This window comes from Neolamprologus brichardi, chromosome 2 (assembly GCF_056152115.1).
Source record: "Neolamprologus brichardi isolate AB-2024 chromosome 2, ASM5615211v1, whole genome shotgun sequence".
NCBI lineage: Eukaryota > Metazoa > Chordata > Actinopteri > Cichliformes > Cichlidae > Neolamprologus > Neolamprologus brichardi.
Window position 1 is genome coordinate 25,553,200 of NC_142105.1, and position 27,776 is coordinate 25,580,975.

Below are 27,776 nucleotides of genomic sequence, written 5' to 3' on the forward strand. Positions count from 1 at the left end.
TTTACCTACAAAATAAGCATCAATATGAAACGTGAAACACAGACTCTTTTATTTAACACTGACAGACATCTAGGAGATGATCCTGTAGATAAGTTAAGGACTCTTCCACATGGAGAGGTAAAGCTTGGTCGAGGTCAGCCTGAGATCTGGACAGAAAGGCTTCAACAGCTTCCTGAACGGCAGGTCGTGACACCCTGTCATCAGGCTTATAGACTGACATGCCAACTCTGCCTCTGGGCTCTGTTAATGAGTTGCAGAGATAGCCTGTGGATAACAGATAATGTAAATTAGGAGGACACACAAACAAACATTGTAGAGTTAGGCAGTTGCTTGACTTATTGTTACAGTGGAGGATGTGGTACACTGGGTACAAAAAAGTGACTGTAACCTATGTTTTAGATGCATTCACCAGGAAATGCAATAACAGTGATTAAAAAAAAAACACATCACAGGGCAATAATGCCACAAACAGCAGTGCAAACAAGACTCCTGTCAGCAGGAAATATGCAAGCTCACCCAAAAGGCACATATTTCAATTTTTAATCTATTTATTTACCTGCATCTATAATTTGCTAAATACTGAAAAAGCTGATAACGCTGTGTACAACAAGCATTTATTGTATCAATGCAAAATTGCCCTCATTGTCGCCATCAACAATCATCTTGTCTTCAATATTATATACTTCATAGGATACCATTTATCTACCACAGCTACAGATACTGCGAAGCAATTTCCAGCTGTTTACCAAAATCTCACCTTTCATTGCTTTGTTATAGCTGAGCAGCAACATCCAGAGGAGATGCACCAACTCCTCCCACTTGAGCCACTTTTCAGTGCCATCCTAGAGATTACAGACATTAATCAGTCGCATTGAATCATCGTTTATGGTCACTTTTTTTATTTCTCTCAAAAAATTTAAATAGAACAAGAAACAAGAATCACAAATTTGTGACTTGAAAACATCAACAAGAAGCTGTCTGCATCTCTAAGGTGAAGATCACGATGATATAAATCATTCCCATAGTATACTCAATTACAGGCTCACAATTATGTTTATTTTGAGGATTTATTAATATACAGATGTTAACAGTACCTGATGCTTTTTTCATTGTCCAATAATAGAATTTGGAAAAAAACATTCAAATGAGGACACAGCACACTTTATTTGGTTGTATTAAATGCAGTATATTGGTACACAAAGAGTAGGCCTGAATTAAAGACTTGGTCATGTTAGCCACATTAGCCATGCACTGTTCTGTGGGAACACTACTATTGAGATAATGATGGCAGACTGTGAGGCAACTAGATTTAGCTGGCTAAATGTTGTTTAATCCTAAGCCAAAGCAGCCACTATAAATAAGAAACACAGGTCTAGTGTTTCAGGCAGTGTATCAACAGTTTCCTTTCAAGAGAAGACAACATTTGACTTTTATAACGTTGCAAACTTTGGGAAAATCTACACAAGGTAAATAGCACACACTAAAGAACAGTGGAAACCCCTCCCCCAAAAGCATATTCTGGGAACTAAAGTACTGTAAAGAAGTTGGCCAATGACATAAAAATGAAGATAACAATCAGGAATGTAATATTCACCATAGGGTCTGGTGCTACAGTGCAGTGTTTTAGAAAGTGAAGCAGCAGACTGAGCGACATGGGCAGTGAGATTTTCACTGGGCATGCATAGTCCAGCAGATGTTCCAACAGCTTACATCTCAGCAGCTTACTCTGTAGGCTCTCCAACAACAACATCCTGGGAGTCAAAAACAGATTAGTCAAAGGCAGCTTGAAAGACTGGTGGGAAAAAAGGGTCAACCTTGCTATTAGAATAAATATATGTTTGCTTATATAATTTACTTAATTGATGTACTTACAAGATTTAAATATATTTCCATTAAAGCAATGCAATGAAAACACAATTATTTATTTTTCCATACAAACAGCCCTTTATTTAGTTTAAGTGAGAGTTTCTACAATACAGACAGGTAAATTTTGTTTGTGATGATATTACCACTCATTACCACAAACAAGCAATATTTGGGCTGCAAAGGCAAGTACCCAGCAACATAGGGAAAGTAATCGGATAGGACAACAGGAAGCACTGTTAATGTTTTTTAAAAGGTGCTCTACAGGGAGGATAACTACAGAAATACTTAAAAAAAAGAAAAATGATTTCTGGCTTCTTGTATTTACACTTTCCACTTCACGTTTTAGTAAGCTCCTTTTCTGTTTTGCTAAGAGTTCAAACGATTCAAGGTAAAAATGTAAAAAGGTTAGTGTAAAAATTAATAATAAAGAATTTCCGTACTCATCATTCCATAAATTCTGATAGAAAATGGAATGAAAAACATTTACAGACTACTGAGCAAAAATAACGTGATTTAGTCTAGTAGATTTTTCCCTACACCATTAAATATTCTGAACACACGTCTCCTCCTCACCTGTGAGCTCGTAGGGGCACGTTACTGATGAGCATATGGAAGAGCTCTTGGGACAGCTTGGCAGAGGTTAGAGCAGGAGAACAATCCACCTCCAGAGCCAGAGAAAGCATCCTTTGCAAGCAAGACACCATTCTGTAGGAGACAGAGAGACATACACTTTAAAAAGCAGACACAGATGGAATTGTTAAAACCTTTCATAGTTTTAGCTCTGTATGCCAACACAGAAGATTTTAAATCAAACAGTCGAGATGCATTTTCAGTCCTGACTTTAAGGGGTTGAAAAAAATAAATAAAATACATAAACTGTAGACCTGGAAAATTACAGCTGAGAATATGAACTTCAAATGCATATATAATGTTTTATTACAAATTTTCTGTGGTGGTGTAAAGAGCCAAAATCACGCCACTAAATCACTGTCTAAACATTTCTAGAGCTAACTGTGACATACATGCAAATCAGTTGTTTATTCTGCTCAAACTGCTGCAATCTGCTCTTTATTTAAGAACAATTTATTCTAATTCACCTCATATATTCTCTTTCTTGGGTCGTTTCTCTACCCTTTCCATGCTCTGTTGATTTCATAATGGCAGAAAACAGCCACTTGATGACCTCCCTGTAAAAAAATTAATTAATTAATTAAAAAAGATATCAAAAATGACTTTAAATATGATACTTATAAAGAAAATGGCAAAATAATTAAAACAATCTGGTTTGTCACTGGGTATATGTGATAATTATTTGTTGTGAAATGTATGAGTATTATACTTCATGAAAGATGTCATCATTACAATTGTAAATGACCATTTGTGTCAATTAAACCTGATTATTTTTGTTTGTTTATGTATAGATGAAGGTAGGTTAAAAATGAAAAAAAAAAAAAACACCTCTCTGCTTTACAAAACATTTGCTTCCATACTGTTAAAACAAACCCAGCAGAATATCTTCACAGAAGAAAGTTTTACCCAGGCGTCCATCATAAACTAGCCAAGTAAGGGTATCCAACCTCAATGATATACAATCAAACTCAAGTGCTTAAAGTTACCCATGTTTATAATACAAGTTGGCTATCATGCTCACCTAACACGGGGAAACTGCTGATCACACGACAATGTTGCCTTTGCTATCGAATGGTGCAAGGAGGATGTAGAGCATTTGGCCCGAAAGTCGTCCTCCAAAGTCTGCACAATGTACTCCAGGAACATGCGCACCACATCACACCGATGCCTTTGTGTGTGCTCCTAAGGAGGCAAAAGGTTAGCAAGTAGGAAAATTATTCTGGGCTGCAAGTATCTGCATTTTAAAGCAGATTGAAAACAAAAAACAGCGTGACAAACAGGGTGAAACAAGCAAGCAAACTCAAAATGTTTGACTAGTAACGGGACTGCAAATGTTTTTCACCATTGCAACAAAATTGTTTTCAATATGCTCTTGTTCATAGAGTTTTGGGATAAACTTTGTAAATCAGTACCTCATCGGTCATGACTGAGGTCAGTAACTCCCAATCCCACGGAACTGTGTTTTTATCAACCATGTGGTGCCTGCAATCACACAACATTCTTAGTCTAAGACATTCAAAGACCAAAAAGCAAGTGACAATTTGTAAGATATGATGCAAAGACTATGAAATTTAAACATACTCATCAAACTCATATCGCTACAGTCTCTTTACCTTTGTGACCTCATCAGGAGCTTAAAAGCCTGCACACAGAGGTGATGAGGAGACTGCAGGTCGAGCAGAATGCCGTGGAGTAGGTGGGAGGTGATATCTCTGGGGGGATAGTAACCAGGCTGTAGTAGGTCAGACAAAAGCTGCAAAGTACCTTCTGGATAGTTCTCGTCAATCGTACTGTAAACCAGACTCAGACTCTGGCGACATAGCACCTCGGGAGTTACAAAATCTTCATCATCCTCTTCAATCTATGGAAAGAAAATGCACTTGCTTCAGCATTTGATCAGTTAATGAGAGTACCGGGAAATACAAATATAGATATCTGGGCAGCAGTCTCTCACCATTGCCTTTTGAGTTGTTCCAGCTAGTAATTTCCTGAGTGTAGATGGGCACACAAAATGTCTATCCTCTCTACTGACCGCCCTGCAGTCCATGGTCTCTTCATTCATGTCTTCTCCATCACTTTCATCTTCCCATGGGAAAGAGCCTGGACTGTAAAGTCCAAGATCTCCCTTGTACGTCTCAGTCTCCAACTGCCATTCAGGCGTATCTTCAGCTGATTCGGATCTAGGAGATGACTCAGCAGGGCTCTTTCGACTATGAGATATAGGACTTGTATTGGAGGGAGGGTCAGGCTCAAAACGCTCAGAAGAGTTTGATGCAGTAGTAGGAGAGAAGGGGGATGAGTTACCAGAGCTGCAGGATTGTCTAGATTTTTCTGGTTCGTCTAATTTTGGCTGATTCAGGTCAGAACAGGGGGATTCCATTTGAGCTTCGTCCTGTGATGACAATGCCAAATCTATGGATGTAATGGGTAGAGCTGAACTAACTCCATTGCTCGGACCATCGTGTATGCTATGCTCTTTTGAACTTGCAACAGAGTTTTCTCCCACTGAGCGAGGAGAATCGGCAGGGCTATGTAGGTGCTGTGGTTCATCATCTTGTACCTGTGTGTTCATACATTCCTCACTGTTGTTTTCTTGTCCATCCTTAGGAGGAGACACATCAAACAAAGGCCCAACGTTAGAAACGTTTGGACTCGTAGTTGTACTTAAATTACTATTGCAACGAGGTGCTTCACCGTGACTGTTCAGAGACATTTGAGTACAATCTTTGGTCACATAGACAGAACACTTTGAGGTTTTCAGTTCTGCAACATGTGTTTCTAGAAAAGGCAATCGTTTCAACTTTACAGCTGGTGTGTTAGGACAGGGGGCTGCTTTATTGTCTTTTTTTGGGTGTTGTGTTTCAGGTATTAGAGGATTTAGACGTCTCTGCTTTGGTTTTGGGTCACCACAGTCCTGCTGTGGAGCACAAACAACGGAGTCCGTCACAGGCGTTTTTTGGTTATTAAAATCTTGACATTGTGAGATGTGATTTAAATTTGTATTTGTGTTTTTTGATTGACAGTCATCTGGTGGTAAATTCTCTGTCTCCTGCTCTGTTTCATTTTCAGTCAAGTCTACTAATGCTGTGCCAGTGCCATTTTGCCTTCTCCGTAGCTCTGGAAGAGTCCATCTTGGATCTGTGAGGTCAATATAATTCTAAAAAAAAAAAAAAAAAAAGGAAAAGATAATTATTAAAAAATTCAATAAATGCTATGTTTTGGAGAAGACAAATATAACCTTTGATTGTTTTTTTCATTTCTGAAAGAAATAGGGGGAAGAAGGAAAATCATCCTTACCTTACTTCTAAAAGATTATTTAGCTTTTGTAACTATGTGCTACTTTATCAGAAATTTCACATTTGAAAATAAAATGATCATTCAAGCATAGCAGCATAATCATTCAAACCCAAGGGATGAACCAGTACGGTGTATACACAAAAACAAACAAATTATACATAAATGGACAGAAAATCAAAGGTAACAGGCCTTATTAATATTGAATTATTCCTGAAGAGAACTACAGAAATTACAAGAAAACTTGCCTCAGAGAATTTAGGATACACTGAAGGTGGTCATACCAAAGAGTGTCTGTAATTATTCAGACTTTATTTTACCTGACTTACCTTTAAGCTTTCTCACCAGTCCCTCAACATAAGCTTAAAAAATTACTCTTTCCATTTAATCACATATTCATCTACTGTGAGCTGCAGTTACAGTTATAATAGTAATATTTCTAATACATAATATCTAACCACCTCCACAAATGTCAGCCAATGGTTTTGGTAGCGGCTTTAATCAACTCCATCAAAGGCAAGAAAAGTTTAACTGGTGACTTTAAGTCACCAGCAGTTTATTTAGCTGTTGTGAAGTCTCTGAATGCCACTGACAATCTATGGTCTCTGGTTATCAACTTGCTGCTTGTCAATTTGTGTGTGGTTGCACCTCCCCTAATCAGTTGTCAGGATCTGCCCAAGTACTGACTAACCAGACTGATTACCATCTGCAACTAAATCTTCAGTTTTCTTTCTTCTTGTCAAATGCTTTAGACAAATTGATCAACAATCCAATGCAACACTCCTTGACTAGAGATGCGATCATATAATTTACTGCCTCTTGTGATGCTGTCAAGGTACTACACTATATTGCCAAAAGTATTCACTTGTCTGCCCTCACACATATGAACTTGAGTGGTGGCCCATTCTTAATCCATAGAGTTTATTATGATGTCGGTCAACCCCTTGCAGCTATAACAGCTTCAACTCTTTCTGGAATAATTTTCCAGGAAATTTAGAAGTGTGCTTATGGACATTTCTGACCATTCTTCCACAACTACATTTGTGAGGTCAGACACTGAAGTTGGACAAGAAGGCCTGGCTCAAACTCTCCACTCTTATTTACCCCAAAGGTGTTCTATCAGGTTGAGGTCAGGACTCTGTGCAGTCAAGTTCTTCCACACCAAACTAACTCATCCATGTCTTTATGGTCCTTGCTTTGTGCACTGGTGCACAGTCATGTTGGAACAGGAAGGGGCCATCCCCAAACCTTTCCCACAAAATTAGGAATATGAAATTGTTCAAAATTATTTGGTATGCTGAAGAATTACGAATACTTTGCACTGGAACTAAGAGACCGAGCCAAACTCCTGAAGAATGATCCCACATGATAATCCCCCCTCCCCCAACCTTTACACTTGGTAAAATACAGTCAGACAAGTACATAACATGTCTCCACTGCTGTAGAGTCAAGCGGTGGCATGCTTTACAACATTACATCCAGTGCTTTGCATTGAGCTTGGTGATTTTTTTAAGGCTTGGACAAAGCTGCTCAGCCATGGAAACCTATTCCATGAAGCTCCCTTTGCACTGTTCTTGAGCTAATTGTCTAAACTGACTTCAGAAAGTTGGTGATCTCTGCACACTACGCACCTCAGCATCCGCTGACCGCTCTGCAATTTTACGTGGTCTACCACTTCCTGGCTGAGTTGTTGTCATTCCCAATCATTTCCACTTTGTTAAAATACCACTAACAGTTGACTGTGGAATATTTAGTAGCAAGGAAATTTCACAAATGGACATATTGCACAGGTGGTATCCTATCACAGCACCACGCTGGAATTCAGACAGCTCCTGAGAGAGACCTATTCTTTCACCAGTGTTTGTACAAAGAGTCTGCATGATTTTATACACCTGTGGCCATGGAAGTGACTGAAACACCTGAATTCAATTATTTGGATCCGTAAGTGAATTCTTTTGCCAATGTAGTGTATCTCCCGGTCAAAACCCACCGGAAATAGTAGTGCAACTGAAAAGCTATGGAGTTTTCTTTTGCAATTTTTATAGATAAAAGAACTAATGCTTTATTTACGTTTGCTTTAATGGCTGATATACACAATGTCTGTATTGTTGGTTAATTGGTTAAACTTAAAACCCAAATAATTATACTTTATGGAAGGACAGCATGTACAGTTCAAGAAGAAGGTACAGAGTTGTTGTAATTGGTCTCACAGTTCTTTTGGAGGTGGCTCTCCCTTTAATATCTGGATGTATAAGACCAAGCCACAGAATAGCGAGCAATTTGAGTCAAAAAGACACTCCTATCAGGTTATCTTATCCTTCCCCATGGGCAGTTTCTCATTTGACTCTCATTTGACTAGCAAATGCTCGCCTGGTATAACATAACAAAGAGCTCCTTTACATAAAATATACAACATAAAGATTTTGGTAGACACATTTTACTACGCAATTTAATCCGCATTAATGTTAACTATCATTCCCCGTTTCATGCAGTATGAAAAAATTAAAACTATTTAGCAGCGCATTTACAGTACAGTAGTAATACATTTATAAACAATAAAGACACACAGCACATACTAATGACACCGTTTAAACATAAATGCTTGTTTGAGCAACAAAATTATTTTACAATAACAAAGTTATAAACAAAGCGCCAAATAACTTATTTACCTTTAAGCTAGGTTATAGCATCTGTCACCAGTAATGTCGCTACATTTGACTAGTGCTGCTACTTGACCGCAGAGCGTTAATAAGCAGGCCGTATCTTTTAACTTTTGTTTGTTTTTTCTCTATCCAGGTGACGAGCAACAGTCTGAGAATACTAAATGTACCCTAGTTTCTACAGCAACCGAGTTTCAGTCCGCTTACCGGTGGGAGGGCGAGCTTCACGGCATCGACTTCAACCCGCACAGCGGAGAGAGGCATCGGGTCAGGCTTGGCAGTGAATGTACAATAGGACCCGACGATCTCCACATCGGAGTCGTCTGAGCTGACATTGATCACATCATCCATTTCTCTTCAGTCATTCAAATTCAGCAGCCAATGCACAAAAGCATCACCTAAAGCAGACCCGTGACGGTCAGGGCAGTCCTAAACAGCCATGAGCTTCCGCCGTAGATGTCTCATTCCGATCATGTTTTGTAGAAAACACAAAATAACTCCTCCAGTGAGGCGTGCAACCTTCGGCATTTCCTTGTTGAGATCGTAGATTACATGCGTCGTGTTCGGCAGGTGGGTTAAAACGTGGGTGTATCGTTACAATTCCTGGGTTGCTGTGAATTAACTACATAGAAGCTAGACGCCAAAATTGAAATCCAAACGCTTAAAATTTATTGATAATTGCAATGCAACATATGAAGTTTATGAACGCTTCCTGTTTTTTTCTCCCCATAGCTTTTCTTCTATGACCGTGGTGGGTCACAACAAGCGCCATACTTGAAATGATCTCCACCTGCTGTACTGGAGTGCAACCTGCCTGCGCAGATTCTGCCTGTCCTCAAAGAAAATTAAGGACAGACAGAGATACTAAAGACAGACGAACACATTCAAAATACACCTTAATTCCTAAAGTGTGGCTGGTTACAGCCAAAGGCAACGGAAACGAGAGGCCAAACGTGTCTTTGGACTATCCACCTCACACGATCATTTTCTAATTTATATTTAAATTACACTTTAAATGTGTTGTTCCTCCTCGCCTCATAATGACTATCGATGCTAAATTTTAAACTAATGATCTATTTAGAATATATAAATAGCTTGTCTTACATCAATAAATAAATGATTAATTCTTAATAGGGATGGGTATCGTTTAGGTTTTACCCTGTACCGGTGCCCAACCGGTACTTTTGAAACGGTGCCGGTGCTCAAACCGGTGCTAAAAAATGGAAAACACAAAATTGGTCCAAAAACCTCTCATGTTCAGCTGTTTTTTTGTAAAAAGATAACAATGTTAGCCTTTTCTGCAGCTATGGGGCATATATTGTATCACTCTGGGCTGGAAGCAGTTCTTAATCAATGGAAAAAACACAAACTTTGTCCAAAAACCTCTCATGTTTAGCTGTTTTCCACTTTTTCTTTGGTCATTTTAGCCTTTTTGGCCAGGGTGAAGGGAGTATCTGCCATCAAACAAGAAGACAGCAGCATGTAGCTATGATGATGTTTGCTAGTTCACCTTACTGCATTAATGTAATAAAGTGGTTAGCCTACTCAGCATAAATTACACAGAACAACATTAAGCTACTCACGCAGAGAAGAACGGCTGCTGCTGCCGTCATCATCCTTCATCATTTCTGCTACACTGGCAGGGCTAGGGGCCATGACTCTCCTCTTCGGGTTGTTGGGGGATGTTGCTAACTCTGGGTCTGATAACAGGCACCACACCCGCAGTAGATGTGCATGGTGTGAGGTCTTGCAGCAAGCTATCAAATACGGCGCATTTCTCGGCTTTAAAAAAACCCCGCTATGCATCTCCAGGTGTTTCATCAGATTTGAGGTGTTACTTCCTTTGACAGTATCACAGTATCAGCTTAAAGCACTTGTTGCAGGCTGCTGAATTTGCATCTTTTGCTGTGAAGTACAGCCAGACTTTTGACCGCTTCGCCTTGGGCATTTTTAATCTGTAGCTCTGCTCTAAAAGAACGTACGTACCTGGACCCGCCTACTATCCTTGGGAACGTAAAATGATTGGCTAGAATCTAAAGTGTATCATTCCATACCAGTTGGTGGCGGTAATGCACCTTTCAGTTGTTTGCCAACCACCAATACAAATGTAAGGAAGAAGAAAGTGTACCACAGCTCAGGAAAAAAATAGCACCGAAATGTCCGCTCCTTTCCGGTCTGGTTACTACCGTTTATGTCAGAACCGGTGCCATCATGGCACCGGATACCGGTACCCATCCCTAATTCTTAATTAGTGGTTCAGAGTGCACATTGAGTATATTTTCTAGGATGTACTACATTTATTTTGAGTGAAAAGCATCAATTGTCACACAATGCAATATCCCGTGTTATCTAAAACATGTAAACATAACATAAATCCTTATTTAAATATATTTTACTGAAAGAACTTTCCAGAGCCGTAGCACCCTTCTTCCTATAAGGTGACAGGGCAAACCACTGCACCGCCATGTCAACCTATTTTATTATTACGTGTCAAGGTACTTTCTGACCTCTGTATGACCTCTTTTTCTCATGTGCACCATATACAGTCCCTATCAAAAGTTTAAGACCACTTAAAAATGGCAAAATATCATATTTTGCATGGTTGGATCTTAACAGGGTAACCTTGATGACAACCATGACAAGCAGATCCCACTTGAAATGTTTTCTACGTGACACAGTGGAGGGGGCGCCATAATGGTCTGGGGTGCTTTTTCTTTCAGTGGAACAATGGAGCTTCAGGAGGTGCAGGGGCGTCAAACGGCCGCTGGCTATATGCACATGTTGCAGAAAGCATCCCTCATGACTGAAGGCCCTCGTCTGTGTGGTAACGACTGGGTTTTTCAACAGCATAATGCTACAGTACACACTGCCCACAGGACAAGGAGCTTCTTCCGGGAGAATAACATCCTACGTGTTCCCCTGATCTAAATCCAATTGAGAACCTTTGGGGATGGATGGGAAGGGTAGTTTTTACAAAAATGGACAACAGTTGCAGACAGTAGATACCTTTTGTGTCGCCACTTCACCACTTGGAGAAATGTTCCCACTCTCATCGTGGAAACGCTTGCATCAACCATGCCGCAAACAAATTTTTGAAGTAATCAACAATAACAGTAGAGCTACTCATTACTGAGTTTATCTTTGGAACTTTGATTTCTGTTTTGGTAGGATTTACTGGGGTTTTTTGGAAGTGCGGTCCTAAACCTTTGATCAGCTGTAGAAAAAGCCTGTTTCAGTTCAATAAATTGCATGCTCAAAAAATGTTTTGTCTCACTTCTATTTCCTCTTGTTGCATGTTGAAGCTCTATTTGGAACTTTGTTAAGATCCAACCATGCAAAATAGGGTTTTTTTTGTTGCCATTTTTCAAGTGGTCTTAAAGTTTTGATGGGGACTGTATGATCAGTCCTATGCTGTTTTAGTAATCGAAGAGTCCCCCATGACCTCTGAAATACCATCAGATGCCTGTCTCTATGGAAACCTGGGCAAATGTGGTGGGATCACAGACAGTTCTCATGACTGAATCAAGCTCCTCCTTCGACTCTGTCACCCCTGGTCCATAGGAAAAAAAATAAAAACACACAGAGAAATAGCATGTACAGTTTCACACTTTCACTACTTCTCAACAATCAACATTTTCCATGATTTGACTGGTGAATCTAAATTGAACAGATAGGGGTCAGATTTGTCCTGGAACAGCCTTAATGTATTTGTAGCACCTGAACAAAAGCAGAAAACATTTAAATTAGTGTACTGTTGTGTATTTTGGGGTCCCTTCAGAAAAACTTCAGGCTAAAAGGCTATTCATTTATGTAGTTATTAAAAAAAAATCACAATAAAAGATTGAGACATCAAACCTTTTAAAACCATCAATGCACTGAGCATCTTTGATAGTGTGCAATCTCATACATCACCACTGGAGTGCACTCGCATAGTGCGGAAGAGCCATCACAGGATGTTTGCAGCAATCAAAGGTGTTTTCTTAAGTTACAAAAAAAGAAAAAAAGAATCACCAGACGAGAAATGTGAACTGAACTGATCAGAGTAAAATCTGACCCATCAATGATGCATTGAGGCCTCTGCACAATAATATTTTACAGTTTACATTCCTGATATAGTTTTAGGGTCCTTCCTTTTGTCGAGCAGAATATCCAATACTACTGGGTTTACTTACCTGTACTTCTGAGCACACTGCTTAGAAAATGGGCACACTAAATTGTCATGTTGTTCCTGTTTGTAATATTACGTTATGATGCAAAATCTATGTGATTTAACACGTAAACACATTTAAGTATGCATTGTTTTCCTCAAAGCCAAATGCTGTGAATGCACATGCATTTTCAAGAAAAATTAGAAAATATCACTATCTAAGCTGTGCTTGTTTTTCTATGAAAATTTATATATCTATAATATCGTTTTTATTATCCTAGTCTCATGTAATGCGATGAAAAGGGATAGTAACCTCAGAGGGCTTCAACTATCTCTTTATACGGTCTGTGCATCCCACTCTGAGAGAAGTATCAGGCAGGATGAGTCATAGCAGTCAGACATATACAACCCCCTGACATCTATTCAGTAACAGGAGGACATTATTAGGGTGATTAATGCGTGCATAGCAAAGTATATGTATGTACGTGTCAACAGCAGTTTCTTCTGTGCCTTGGAAATCGTCCTTATCTTTTGTTAGATTAGAGACTATCCTAAAAATGTCTTGCAAACACAATATATTATATAATAATGTCCAACACACAGGATTAATTAATTCCAGACTGTTTTGTTCACTTTATTACTTCTGAGAGGACAAATATTTCCCAAAGCTCATTCAGCTAGAAAAGGTGGTCCAAGTTCAGTTAGACAATGAGCAAGAGCTACAAAGACATCTGAAATCCCAGATGAACCTCCAAACATTCTGATGCCCGTACATGGACACAAATTAAGCAGGCAACACTTTATCAGCATCAGAACACACAGTTTCTGTTTTAGAAAGGTGAACAACAGCATGCCTCTGCTCATTATTAGTTACTTACACTGGGAATCATTATTTGAGGCCCACTGTGGTTTTAATGTTTATAGAGATCTGAGCAATGGACTTAAAATACAAAAGACACCAGTGCCTGTGTTTTCCAAGTCGCAAAATCAAACTTGTACTTGCACAGATTGAGGTGGCGAGTAAGTGCAGTGGTTCTGAATTTGAAGCCACTTGTTTGCCTGTTATCCCTGTTCTTGTGTGGGGTTTCTGTGGGTGCTAAATTGGCCAAAGGTGTGAAGAATTGCCTGGCTCTCTGTGTCAGTGTTTCTGTGGTCCACTGGACTGTCCTGCCTCTTACCCAGTTTCCTGGGATAGTCTGCAGCCAATCCTATAAGCCTGAATTTTGTAAAAAGTTAAGACATTAATAATACAGATTATTTTCTTTGAACAAACCTGATGGAAAAATATCATTGCTTGGGTTTGCGATAGGTTTTATATTAAACTAACTCTAGTACAATATAACATTGGCAATATTTATGTTAACATTTTATTATTTTTTTATATTGTCAGTTCCATTTTCAAATAAAACAAATAAAAGAGAAAAAAATAACAATGAGTTACTTGTTTTATTATCTTATGACAGAGCTGTGGCAGCTGCTGCATTAAATGTCTCCTTTTTATTTATCCGAACAAAATCTCTCAAATCAAATTGCCAAAATGAGGAAATAGGACCAGGATCTCCTATTGTATTTTATAGTAGAGCATTCTCAAGAGCGAAATCTCAGGATGTTGCTCGAAGATTTCATGCATCTGCTACTGATTTACTTTGCCCTCTCTCTGTGAGTCAACACAGAAGGATAGACTCAGTCTGAGTATGGTCAAGTCCATTCACTGCTGGATATTGAGTATAATGACACCTGGCAACATCCTCAGGCAGTCAAGGTTTCCGTCTTTATCAGGGCCATCAAACAACATTCGTTCCATCTAATCTGACAATAATGTCCCTCACATTATATTAATAATACAGAAACCAGTAACATTGTTATTGTGTTTTTTTCCTTGGGCTGTATAATAAATATTTTCAAAAGATGTAGAGGCTAACAAGTCAGTTCTCCGAGGACAATGAGTAAAGCATGCTGGGAGTACTTAGTATCATGAACATCACAAGAATTTCTGATGGAAATTCTAGCTTAGCTTTTCAAGGTAAATGACAAATATAATCAGTGAGTGAACTGAGTTGACAAGCATGCATATTTAGTTTCATAAAAGAATGTAGCACTATGTGCTAAATAATTGGCGTGTGAAGGTTTTTTGTGACAGTACAGAAATATCACCGGTCAGCTACATGCCAGAGTAGGCTGAACATCAGTCAGTGAAGAATACTGAGAAATACCTTCGCAATCAGAGGGCCTGATCAGGTACAGTTGTCACAAAATTAGTGACAGCTGTTTTATCCCATCCTGTCCCAGCCTGTGAGTCGAGGCTCTTTGTGACACTGGCAGAATTAGCTGCTGTAAGACTGAGGTCATATCTGCTGTCTTGATACATTTGACAGAGAATGAATAATATTTAAACAAATATTTGATGCTCCATGAAACACTGTTTTGAGTGTCCAGTCAGTGTCATTAATACTGTGAAAGGATCTGCATAACTCTTCAAAAATCTATAAATAAAAATCTGATATTCCAGATCCTGCCCAATTGTGCCAAAGAGCCACAATGTTTTAAACAAGCGAAAGATGCCCCCCCCCCCCCCCCCCCCCCAAAAAAAAAAAAAAAAAAAAATTTAGTGACAGTTTAGTCATAATTCACACAAAGGTCATTGGTTTTTTCAAAAATAACAGATGAGTTGGAAGCAATAAATAAATAAATAATAAAAGAAAACTAAATAAAACAGAGAAAAAACCCACCATACTATAAAGATAATGTTTGATTGACTAAAGAAAAAAAAACATAGATATCATCTGCTCTTTTACTTACATACTGTACTACCAGTACATGCCCCATGTTCAAAATTCAGCCTAGGTAAAACTATGTTATTATTATCATTGAAATAAAGAGACGTTTGAAAAGCAAAAGTATTCCACAGAAAAAGACCCTCTGTAAGTGATGTAATATTTTACTCTAATTGATTTTTAACACAGATGCTTTAAGTATCCATTCTCACAAGTACAATTATACTATTGGTTTCAAACTAGCAGTTGACCAAAGGCTGAATAGTTAAAGCTTTGTAACTCTTAGCTGATGGTTGTTGAAGAAGATTAGAAATCATTTGGGACTTTTTTGTGTTAGATCTTTGTGTATTATACCCATCAGAATATATTAACATCTGCCAGATCACCGGTAACCCATTTAGATTTAGGCTTGGTTTAGCTACATGCTTAAAAAAGTCATATACATTCTGCGCACAATTTTTCTGTTAAAAGTGTCAGATATACAAAAACACGATAAAAAGATCTGGACATTACCAACCCAAACCCTGGACTTGCTGTGCATTAGGACTTTAAAGGGAATTTTTAGAGTATCTACTGACAACTACCTAAAAACACAGACACCACACACTCAGTTTGTTTTGGAGGATCAAAAACCAAAAATATTGGAAAGCACCGCTTTAATCTCAGTAATACATTGCATTTTATAGACTTAGTAGTTGAAAAATTAAACTCTGAAGAGTAAACACACAGTAGCTGACACACACTATTATGAAACCAAATATCATAAGCAAGGGATGGGACTGAAAAAAAAAAAACATGAACTCCAGTAGTTATCCATGTCCCAACTATGAACTTTTACATGCAACATCATTTGTGTTTAATTATAATGGTTGGAGCTATTCCTCGTAGTAGGCTTGTTTGTGAGGATCACAGTGATCACCGGATGCTGACATGCACTGTTGTAGGGCTGTACTACTGAAAAGTGATGGTTGTAAGCGCTGTGCTGGCCACATTTTCATTTTCACAGAGCAGCATGGAGAAGGACTGAGCTGAGCACCCAGCATATGGTTGAGACAGATAGTACTGTCTCGTGGAAATGTTCAGCCACAATAAGAGTGAAACAGAACTGCAGGTAGAGGAGAATAGAGGATAGAAGTGAAATAACAGTTTACTGAATCAACAGGTGTCAGCTGCCACCTCAAAGACATGAAAGTGTGAGCAAGAGATCGAGGTCTGACAAAGCTGGAAGGTGACAGGCAACACAAGGATGTTGCCTGAAATCAGCATCCACCTTGGGGTGTTGCTTCTCACATCCATGTCAAGCTCTTAAGTCCTGTAGGGCATGGCTGCCACATACCCTGCTTCGCACTGCCATCAGATTTCCGAGGGTGACATTTTTTTTTATTTTACCATGCCTGTGGAGCAGCACAGTATCCCTAACAAGGTTCATTTGACTGGCAGAGTGTGCCAGATCTAGAGACAGTGGAGCCTGATGGACCAGAGCCCAATGACTCACTCTGCAATCTGTGACCCCAGGGGCTGATGAGTGTCACAACAGGATCCTTTACCAGGCAGATATATGCTATAGCAATGAAGAACTGGGTGCTGTTTCAGAATTCAATGGTCATTTGATGTAAGATCTTTTGTAAATACAGCAACAATTTAAAGCACTGTTATGAGATTTCTCGCTCCGCTTCTATACAGCATGGATCTCATGGATGGAAACACTTGTGTTCTATAAATTTGTCATGCAAAAAGGTTCCTTGAGTCAAATTTAGCCAAAACATCCAAGTTAAAATCAATAGTAAAAGAAAAAATACCAGCAAAGCTCCTCAACAAATTTTGCATATGGGTTGTCATCAGTCTGGAATCTTTTAGATTATTTATACAGAAAAGGATTTTAATTTACATGAAAGATAATATACTTTTTAAAAAATCTATACAAAAGGTATAAGAAATGTAATATTATTCTGTAACATTTTAAATTCCAATGCAAATTTAAGACATTTATTTGACCACTCATAAAAACTTATGTTGTGAAACATAAATATTTTAGAAGTCTTTTAAAATTTGTTTAAAAATAAAAAATAATAATAAAAAAACATCATTTTGATTCAAGAGTTGATGGATTAACCATTACAGAAAAATAATAAAATGATTTTGGTTGATTTGGGCATAAACCTTACATTGAGTGGTGGTCTAATAAATTTGTTAAGAACTGTATATGTGTGTTGTATTTGAGAGAGAAGCATATCTGCCCAAAATGCTTGCATTTAATAAAGAGAGATATTTTCTGTATCACTAAAAAAAAAACACAATACACCGTGCAAGCTGAAAGAAAAACAGGCAAGGAAGCCAAAAGTCAGATCCGTAATGAATGCTCTGATGAGTTCTTGGACTGGTGGCAGGATAAACAGGGATACATTGCATGCTAGCTGTTTAATTTTAATGGTTGGGATGTGCACACAGTATACACGGATTATTTTGGAGACTTTAAAAAAAAGGAAAAACATATGCAAGCAAATTACTTTATTTTCATAGCCCACCGGGGGGTGCCATAGCCTGATTATAAGACACCTGTTGTGAAGGCAGTTTTCTTTTTCAAGTGTGAAAATGCTCAAATTTGACATGAGACTACATGCAGTTAGTAGTGAATTCGCACTGGTGCTTGAATGATAAGCTAGTAGCCATTTGAATGTTTAGTAGGTTAATTAGTTGTTCACAGTTGTTAGAGTGCTAACACACATAATAATGAAGCTGTATTGTATATATGTACATATGACCTGGGTCCTGCGATCAACTCCTCAATGTCCAAAGATAGAAGAAAGATCTCATAATCATACTGCATATAGACCAGATACATATTTTGCCAGAGGAAAGCACAAATTAGATCATTTTCACTTTTTCACAGATGCAGGGTGAACCCATAGACGGATCTTTCCATCATATTAGCCTCATAAAAAAACAACTTTTCAAGGTCCTTCAGGTCTGCTGAGGCCAATTTGTTGTTTCTGCATTTTTCTATATGAATAATAGTGATGCCAAATTTGCTTGACTAATAACAAGCCCCCCTCCCCAGCATTTCATGAGAGAATTTGATACTTTTTCTCAATAGGGTTCAGCTGGGGCTCAAGACATTCTGGAGCAATTTCCTAGCTTTGCTTGGCGGATTCCTCCGTCTCGGATGTTAAGTCTACATGATTGTCACACATTTTCTTCAATATTGTCGGAAAGCTTTTTCTGCAAGTCAAATATAAATGTTGATGCTTTCTAGTCATAGTAAATATCCCACTGCAGGCTTTCATGTTGCTCTGTCAACTACATATCTTATTGTAAGATAAGGTTATTTGTAAAGTACCCACGAAGTGTTTTCTATTTTCCACACAATTACTTTCTCAGATGTAATGGATGTAATACTTCTTCGAGAAACATTACTACAATTAAAAAGAAAAGAAAAGAAAAGAAAAGAAAAGAAGAATAAGATCTCATAATAGAGTACCTGAGAGCCCACTACTTGTCTGATAGTGATAGTTTGTTATACATGTTATGTAAGTCCTTGTGAGTTCTGAGTCATTCCTCCCTTTTTCTCGATGTCTCCAAATGAAGACAAAATTGGGACTTTCTGTGAAGTTTTCGGAGAAAAGACTATTGGATGTAAAAACTTTCACACTTCTTATGGCACAGGAAATTGATCCCACTGCTGAAGATAAAATGAGGCTTAATGTGCTTAAGACCCTTATTCCACACCCATTCTTTTTCATTTTCAGCCCAGGGCAAAGGGCCACCATGGCGTTAACTAAGTTACTACAAATGCTCTGAAAGTGAGCGACTTCTAACCAGCTACAAATGTGTTCTTTCTCTTAAAATGAGAAGGGCGATAATTCCCTGATGTGTTTTTGCAGGAAACCTATTCTCTACAGCCCTGGAAGTGACTTTTAAAAGCGCCTTCCTCTACCGTGCACACAACCATTATAGCTCTTTATCAAAGATGTAGCCCTTTATGCCTCGTTTTGATTCACAGAGCAGCTGATGAAACAAGCTGATCAGTTGCTAATCTGAATATATTCAAAGTAAGTTTAATGATCTGCAAAAAATATGCCATGCCTGCTTAATTATTTGAATTAATTTTATTTTTTTTAAAGAGCCAATTCTATTTTTTCTTGCAGTGAAATTGATGTAATTTGTGATATTTTTATTGCCGTTTTGGCATCAACAGCTTTCCTAACAAAAAGCCATCCTGAATTTCGGCTGATTGCTTATAATTCAAGGTGAAACTTCTTTCAGGGAATGTGGTGACATGCATGACCTTCAAGGGTTCATTAATCTGGTCACGCTTTCACATTCCAGGGGGGTTTTTGTCCAAAGCTGTGGAAAAATGTGAGGGAGATCTTGTTTGTTTGGGACACAACAAAGGTCAGCAGTCATGTATTTTTTCCTGACCTGCCGGGGCTCCCGACAGCAAAAGCGACAGTGGAAGAAGGTGGGAGATGTGGAAGATGTGCAATCTGTGAAAAAAAACAAAAAGACATGTGAATCACAGTGTAGCTGTGACACACATAGTCCTTCCCACACCCGAGCTATCTCCTACAAGCAGACACATCCAAAAGAGCCAAGGATCCTGTAATCACACATAGAAATTAAGATGGATAGACTGTACAGTATTTAAGTAATCATACTGGGTCATGGCAGATTTTTTTGCAGACTGAAATCCCCAAAGAAAGTGTTTACTATTACAAATCACCTGCAGCCTGAGATGAGGTTTTCACACGCCACCTCGGGCCATTTATTCCTGGAACGTTACATAACACTGTAGTGGGTTCTGCTTGCACTCAGCCAAAAAGCCTCTTTGTAAGAAAACAGGAAGGTAAGAGGATTGAGGTAGCAAGGAAAACACAGTCATCAGCTGCAACCTCTATAAGGTGCCCTCCCAGGGATCTCTCTGTTTTATCAACATAAAAGGGCATCCCAGCAGTGGGGTGGGGAATCGTGGAGGTAAATAATCACAGCCTCGTCATATATCCAGAAAAAAAAAAGCACTTTTATTGGTAATTCTGAAATGTAACATTATTATTAAACAAACGATTAGCTTATTGAAGGAATACTTTGATTTGCTCTTTATTGGATCTCCAGCAGTATTGGAGCTTCTGATGTATCTCCTACCCGCTGAAAGGTGCTAATGGTTTAGTCCAAAAGAGAAAAAAATAGTTTAGCTTTAAAGAAAAAACTGCATGATGCTAACTGTGACAAGTTCAGGTGTACGTTAAAGCAACTGACCGTCTGGTGGAAACACACTACAGCTTTCCAGCAATGTTTTTGTCCTGAATTCTAATTAATGTCTGAGCTATTGCACATGTCAAATATAGCTCATAAGGCTATTAGGCACTTTTAAGGTGCTTGTGATCCAGAACCTTCTCCAGTAATAACTTAATCTGACATGATTTAGTAAGAAAAGCTTAATAACTTGGACTCAGTTAAATATGTTAATACCGGTCAGTACTGAGAATTTTACAGCGTGTTTGTTTTTGGCTTTCCCTTTCAAAAGTTTGATTTTAATGCATCTATGTTTCTACAGACTGCAGTAACGGAGTCTTATTGTGAAATACAGTGCAGTCTCAGCATGGGGTGCACACAGTGCTTACCAGGTTTTTTCTAATGCTTAACATGAGTGCAAAATTTGTCACACATATGGAAAACCTCACAGTGACTCACAATATTTACATAATGCACTCCCTGCAGTTGCATCGGCTCACATATATTTGTTAAGTTACTTATTCCCGTGACAATAGATATACAATGTTTATGCCCTACAAGCCTGCATATGTACTGAGCCCTGACTGTTCACACAGTCTTGTATTTCCCATAAACAATGTTATCTACGTTACTGTATGTCATAATAACATGCTTCTGCACTGCTTTTCATCATGTTGGTTTCCTGTGAGCTTGGACACACATCAGACCAGTGTGGTGGTCCAGTTCCTTGATTGCTAAATTTCCTTAGCGATTACCTTGGAAAGCGCCCACGAAACTGATAAGTGTACACACAGCAGCTATTCAGCAGTGAAATTATGTTCAGCAAGCATATTAATGATCACTGCTAAGCTAATGAATAGTTTCTGTGGGCAGTATTTATCACTAAAAACACATTACTCAAAGTATTGCCTGCTGGCGAGGACAGAAGTTGTTGAATCATGGTGCACGCCTAATGATTGATGAGTTGATGAGATTAAAATCGGTACGGATGGTGGAACAAGATGTGAACACTTTTCCAAACTTCAGCAGAGATTGATGCATCAGAATTACAGCTTGGGTGGACAGGATCGTCTTAAACACACTGCTGCAAGAGCACCTCGACCCAGATAACGTTCTCGAGGCTTCTAATGTGCAAGCACACACATCGAATGTGCCTGAAGTGCCATGCTATTTCTCCCATGGGAACACACTGGCTCCTAACACCTCTGCAGCTCCGGAGATCAGCTAAGATTTCATACCATGACAGTAAATGAATCTGGCATCTGCATTACAGAGTTGTCATGTGTGTCACCGAGATGTCAAGCATGTAACATGTTAAGCAGCTTATTAGTTTTGCCTCCTCGGTAATGGATTTTACTTTGAATTGGAAAGTGAAATTGTCTGAATAGCCAGTTGGTAAGATTTGTGTCAAATTTGGGGAGAAACCTTCAGGACTTCAGGATAGCTTTGCATTTATATGCACACCTCACTATGTCCGATGACTGCAGCATAACAGGAAGCTGTATCCAAAGAGACAGGATGTTGGGTATTGTTGCTTTGCTTGGAATAGAAATTACGGAAGGCTTGAAGGAACATGTCTGTAAGTGTTTTTTATATATAGATTTCCCAAGTTCACCCGATAATGTTCTGATTAGGTTTTGTTTTAGCTTGTTATGTCATGCTATTGTATAGAAGAGTGAGTGAATTGTGTTATCTCATAGCACAAAAGAATATATTGACAAGCTTGCTCAGTGACTTTCAGCTTTAGACAGAATTTAAAATTATATAATTGTTCATTTTGAAACCAGCAAAGTGCAGAAATGGGAAGACAAAACTGTTGTCATGAGAATTTGTTCTCTTTTGAAAAATTGCCTGCAATGTTCTCTGCAGAGAGCAAAGCTAGTTCACAAGCATTGGTGCTGATTAGACTAGATTTTATCAACATCTGCAAGCAGAAGATATCAAAACAGTTACACCATTTCTTTTCACCCTGTGGTTTAAAGATGCAGAAACAATAGTAGCATTTGGTTATACATTGCAAAACCACTGTATGAATATGCAACATATTGTTGGGATATTAATGCAAACACCCCGTAAATAAGATGTCTAATCTAACCTGAACAGCTTGTCTTTGTGTTTTTGTCCTTTGCAAACTTAATATGAATTCATTATTGTCCCTTTAGTGTTTAGAAAGCTGAGAAAGAAAGATATTTAATTACATCTTCCATCACAGAATTGCAAAACTAATCGTGCTTATTTATAATAATGGTAATTTGTAGGCAATTCTCTTTTAAAGAAAAAAAATGAGGTGCAATAAAGACTGTTTTTCCTGCTTGTAAAGGCTGTTTGAGGGTGCTGGTAACTGAGGTCAGTGTTCTTCCTGGTTTTTTTCAGCAGTAGACCCTTTAGGGTACATCTACCACTGACCACTGATATGTGGCGACAGTTGCCCTGCTCTTTAAAGTTTTTTTTAAATTTTTCATACTGTGGAGAGAGGTTACAGAGAGTGAGCGGGAAAAGAGTCAGAGAAACAAACATGTTCATGTTCTTGAGCCTTCAAGTGTGGACACAAACGTACACCTAAAAGCAGCTTTTATGTTGACATCCGTGTAGGTTTACCTGCACTGGAAATCCAATAATGCCAGGCTTCTGCTACATGGTATTTACTCATATACTTTAAAATCCCAAATAAGTGACGCGCTTATGTGTTGGGCAAAGCTACAGTCTGCACATCAGAGTACTTCAAAGTGACCCCTCTTCTGGCCTTGTGCGCACCTTTCTGTTTGGCCGGTACATTTTTCATAAACATCCCCTGGCTGTATGTCTGGTTGCCTAACATAGCTGCATATGTGTTATATAACTGAACCTCCAGAGCAAACAGATGCAAGCACCGCAGCAACAGGTATTACCTTCACTGTGCCAGCATAGAAAAATTCCAGATTATAATTCATGAATAATGGATGAGCGTGATTGCACATAAACAAGTCAGGCCTTCACAAAAGTAGTTTACAATGATAGATGGGCATCTATGCTTCACTGACAAAATTCATGCACTGATCAGTGCATCACTGCTTCCATTAAAGCTATTTTAATTTGAACACTTTGCCCTCCTAACTCATCACCTGCAGGGTTAATAAAGTTCAGAGAAACCTCCACCTGTGCTGTTTTACCTCTTGTTCCATCAGGGACTCTTAATGATGGTGCCATCATAAATTATTGAGGTTTTTCAAAGAAAAATTATTTCTGATGCAACATACAGTGCTTAACAAATGTATTCATCCAACCCTATACCCAGAATAATGTTTCACCCACATCTGGTTGAATGTTATGCTTGATTCATTTCTGACTTCTCAGAGTAGTCCCTTGTGCCAGCTCAAAAAATGTGAATTTAGCATATATTTTTTTTAGTTTTGAAGTTTTTGATAGATTTCTAAAATATTTGTGTGTCCTTGTTTTTACATTGATCAAGCAGTGTACTTATATAAAATCCGATTGATAAACAGCCATGAGAATGAGGCATCACTGTGGTAGGAAACCTCATTTTAAAGGATGAAGGAAAAACTCGCATGTGTCTATTTTTTCCTACTGGCGTTTTGGTTTGAATATGTAAAGCAGAGACATTAAACATGAAGAAAGAAAAAAATATTAAGGACAACAAGCAAACTTACATGTAGAGAAACACTTTACAGTTTTAAAGATCTCTCTCTCTCTCTCTCTCTCTCTCTCTCTCTCTCTCAGTTTAGAAATGGGCTGGTTCTCTCGGTGATGTCACCTCGCTCCTGTGTGGACATTTATTCCACTCAGTGTGCATCTCCCGTTCGTCTCCATAGAGAAGCGGTTCACCCTAACGCAACTAGCATTACGCATGACATGGATGCCGCAGGAGCGAGTTTATTCTCTGAGTCTTTGCGGATTGTGAACTCTGCTCCTCTCGCAGTTTTCTCACACAGTCGACATCTGATGTGCGTGTCGGATCTCCCCAAAGGACGTGTGTTAAACAGTTTGCTGTTTCAGGAGATCACGTCTGCAGCCCCCGTGTCTTATGTGGGCTGCACTCGATAGTGACCCGGAGCTTTACGCGCAGCCGATCCCCATGCTTTAGCAACACAGCTCAGCGCACTCAGGCGTAGATGTTTCGAAAAAGAACAGGGTGAAATAACAAAGATGATACAAACGGACATTTTTCAGACAGAATGGATTTAACCCAGCTAAGCCTCTTGTTGGAAAATGTTTCCAACGTTGAAAACACCACCGACGCACCGTTCGCTCTGCCACACACAGAGGCAGCCACCGCACTCATCATCCTCGTGGTTACAGTGATCATTTCGGTCACAATTGTTGGTAATGTGTTGGTGATTGTAGCGGTTCTTACTAGCAGGGCTCTCCGTGCCCCTCAGAACCTTTTCCTGGTCTCTCTTGCATCGGCGGACATCCTGGTGGCCACACTAGTGATCCCCTTCTCCCTCGTCAACGAGGTAATGGGCTACTGGTACTTTGGAAGTACTTGGTGCGCCTTCTATCTCGCTCTGGATGTGTTGTTCTGCACCTCATCCATCGTTCACCTGTGCGCCATCAGCCTGGACCGATACTGGTCAGTAACAAAGGCGGTTAGCTACAACCTGAAACGGACACCTAAGCGCATCAAGTCCATGATTGCTGTAGTGTGGATAATATCTGCTATCATCTCCTTCCCTCCTCTCCTCATGACCAAACACGATGAACGGGAGTGTCTGCTAAATGATGAAACCTGGTACATCCTCTCATCCTGCCTGGTCTCCTTTTTCGCTCCCGGTCTCATTATGATTCTGGTATATTGTAAAATTTATAAAGTTGCCAAGCAGCGCTCCTCCACCGTGTTCGTGGCTAAGAATGGCCTGGAGAGGCAGCCCTCTCAGTCAGAGACCTGTTTTGTCAGGAAGGACCGGTTCGAAATGGAGAGCCCTAGCAGTCAAAGCTCCGGCAGCCATCCGCAAAAGCAAGGGGAGCTGGACGACATCGACCTGGAGGAGAGCTGCTGTGCATCGGATACGAAACCCCGACACCATCGCTTCACCAAGCGAAGGAAAGTAGAGGGATCGGACAGTTGTCCACCCCAGAACTGCCGACTTTCCTGGGCTTCAGCCCGGGCGTTACAACTTTACCCGGAGCAGAAGAACCCAGCTGGGCGACAACAGCTGGCCGCAGCCAACAAGACCAAAGTGGCCCAGATGCGGGAGAAGCGCTTCACCTTCGTCTTGGCGGTAGTGATGGGGGTGTTTGTGCTCTGTTGGTTCCCCTTCTTCTTTACTTACAGCCTGCATGCTATCTGCAGAGAGAGCTGCTACATCCCCGCCGCACTTTTCAACCTTTTCTTTTGGATTGGCTACTGCAACAGTTCTGTGAACCCCATAATCTACACCATTTTCAACAGGGATTTCAGAAAAGCTTTTAAGAAAATCATATGCAGGACATCAAAACGCACATGAAAGGTTGAAAAATAATTTTCTGGCAATCAGAAACATTGGGAAGAAATCATAGTATTATAACTTATTGATCTTGGCTGACTATTCTGCTACTCCATCATTTAAATGTAATGTTTAGCATATTAAAATATCCAGTGTTGTGTACACATTAAATTGTCTATAATTGAAATAAATCATTATATATACTTGACCATTCCTGCAGCAAGCTCAGATATTTCAGGGTAAGGTGAAGTCATGGTCACTTCTGTTGCTGGACTCTGAGTGTTGGCAGCTGGTCACTGTGGGTGCCGAGATAAATAGAAGATTAATCTCCAGCATGGAGACTTTGACTTTTTTTGTGATATTGAAGAGGAAAAAAAGTGCTGAATTCTGCATGGATGAAATGTTTGGCCTTATTTCAGGTAATTTGTGTAGCTTTCTGTGCTTGCTGCAGTTAAAGGTACAGCAAGGTTATCAGCTGCCTCTTATCAGTGAACCCCTAAACTTATGTAAGAGTCTAATCTCACACCTCCGCCATGCTATCACACCACCTCAGGACCAGAACAATGGCAGAGCTGAGGCCTGCATTCGCAGAATTGATTGCACACGTGTCTGTATTTCATTTCCCTGCAACTGCTTAACATTTTGTCATTAAATATTTTAAGATGCTGTTAAACATGCAGTGCCAACTTACTATACATATCGTTTTTTAGTCTTAGACAAAAGCCTCCTGGTGGATTAAGTAGCTTTGACATATTTTTGAATAAACAGAAGAAGAACACTCAAAATAACAAAAGTAAAAACATTCCTGATAAGATCTCAGGACTGGTTCAATCCACTGTGAGCTCTCTTTGGTTAAAAAAACAGTTTAATATCTATAAGTCAGGCTTCACACTGTGATGCTAAGCTTTATAAAGCTGTTAGATTACCACTTTCTTAATATAGTGAAAAATCTGCAGAAGAAATCATTCATAAGGGACAATTCTTCAGTATGTGATTAAAAAATGATTAAGGCATTGGTACAACTCGCATACATAGGATGGGAGTGTTATTAGAAGACTGTATTAGAACTTCCCAGCACTGTTTTCCATACAACATATGACTGTGGTCGGTTGTTGATGCATGTGGGATACAACGTGTATGTCATACGGTGAATATATCATGAAGGACCGCGCTGAGTATAAATACACTATTTATATCCTCTTAGGAATGTCTTCAAAGCACTCCTACTGCTCACTGGCCCCTCTCCAAAGATAATCACCCTGTCTGAGGGATGTCATGCTGAAAAAGAGAAAAAATAAATTAAAGCAGTTTTTGTGAAGTATGCTCACATTCACAAGGGTATTGTTAAAATACTGTCAGGAGAAACAAGGGTGAAGATGGCTGCATATTTTCTTTTCTCTTAATGTGAACTACCATTTTATTTATGAAGGGAATCAGAAAGTCCGAGAGGAGTGTTGTTAGCGCGAGGAAACTTTATCTCAGAGGGATTCACAAACTCTCGAAAGAAATTAAACGTCTGGGTCAAGTCGCACTTGTAAGAGTCGGTGTAATTAGCTTTGTGTCTTCATCACATTTAGCAGGATGGGATTGATGCTTATTTATCTGTGACTTAATGGGATGTTGCTGTTACATGTAACCTTATTTCTCCAGAGAACAAAATTACAAGTGCATTTTTTATTACCTCAAAATGAAACACTCATATTTAAATTATTTGCTGATAGTAAACGGATTCGTGGCTGACAAGACACCCAAC

The 27,776-nt window shown here is 39.1% G+C and overlaps 2 protein-coding genes across 3 annotated transcripts; one reads left to right on the forward strand and one right to left on the reverse strand.

Moving 5' to 3' along the window:
- Nucleotides 1–27: 27 nt before the first annotated feature.
- simc1 (SUMO interacting motifs containing 1) lies at nucleotides 28–9,182 on the reverse strand. 2 transcript variants are annotated; one of them, XM_006781474.3, is made up of 10 exons: nucleotides 8,658–9,182; nucleotides 4,451–5,653; nucleotides 4,110–4,357; nucleotides 3,909–3,978; nucleotides 3,518–3,678; nucleotides 2,964–3,053; nucleotides 2,440–2,571; nucleotides 1,595–1,751; nucleotides 758–842; nucleotides 28–264 (listed from the first exon to the last, which is right to left on the reverse strand). In XM_006781474.3, the coding sequence occupies exons 1-10, from the start codon at nucleotides 8,799–8,801 to the stop codon at nucleotides 53–55; spliced, it is 2,502 nt and encodes an 833-aa protein (XP_006781537.2). In that variant the 5' UTR covers nucleotides 8,802–9,182; the 3' UTR covers nucleotides 28–52. The 2 variants fall into 2 exon arrangements, with proteins under 2 accessions (XP_006781537.2, XP_006781538.2); XM_006781475.3 differs by having other exon boundaries at nucleotides 4,451–5,098; nucleotides 8,658–9,180.
- A 15,214-nt stretch (nucleotides 9,183–24,396) lies between these two features.
- On the forward strand, nucleotides 24,397–26,620 carry adra2db (adrenergic, alpha-2D-, receptor b). The gene has a single exon (XM_006781473.3). It carries the CDS (start codon nucleotides 24,773–24,775, stop codon nucleotides 26,042–26,044), a length of 1,272 nt encoding a protein of 423 aa, XP_006781536.1. The 5' UTR covers nucleotides 24,397–24,772; the 3' UTR covers nucleotides 26,045–26,620.
- The last annotated feature ends 1,156 nt before the right edge of the window (nucleotides 26,621–27,776 follow it).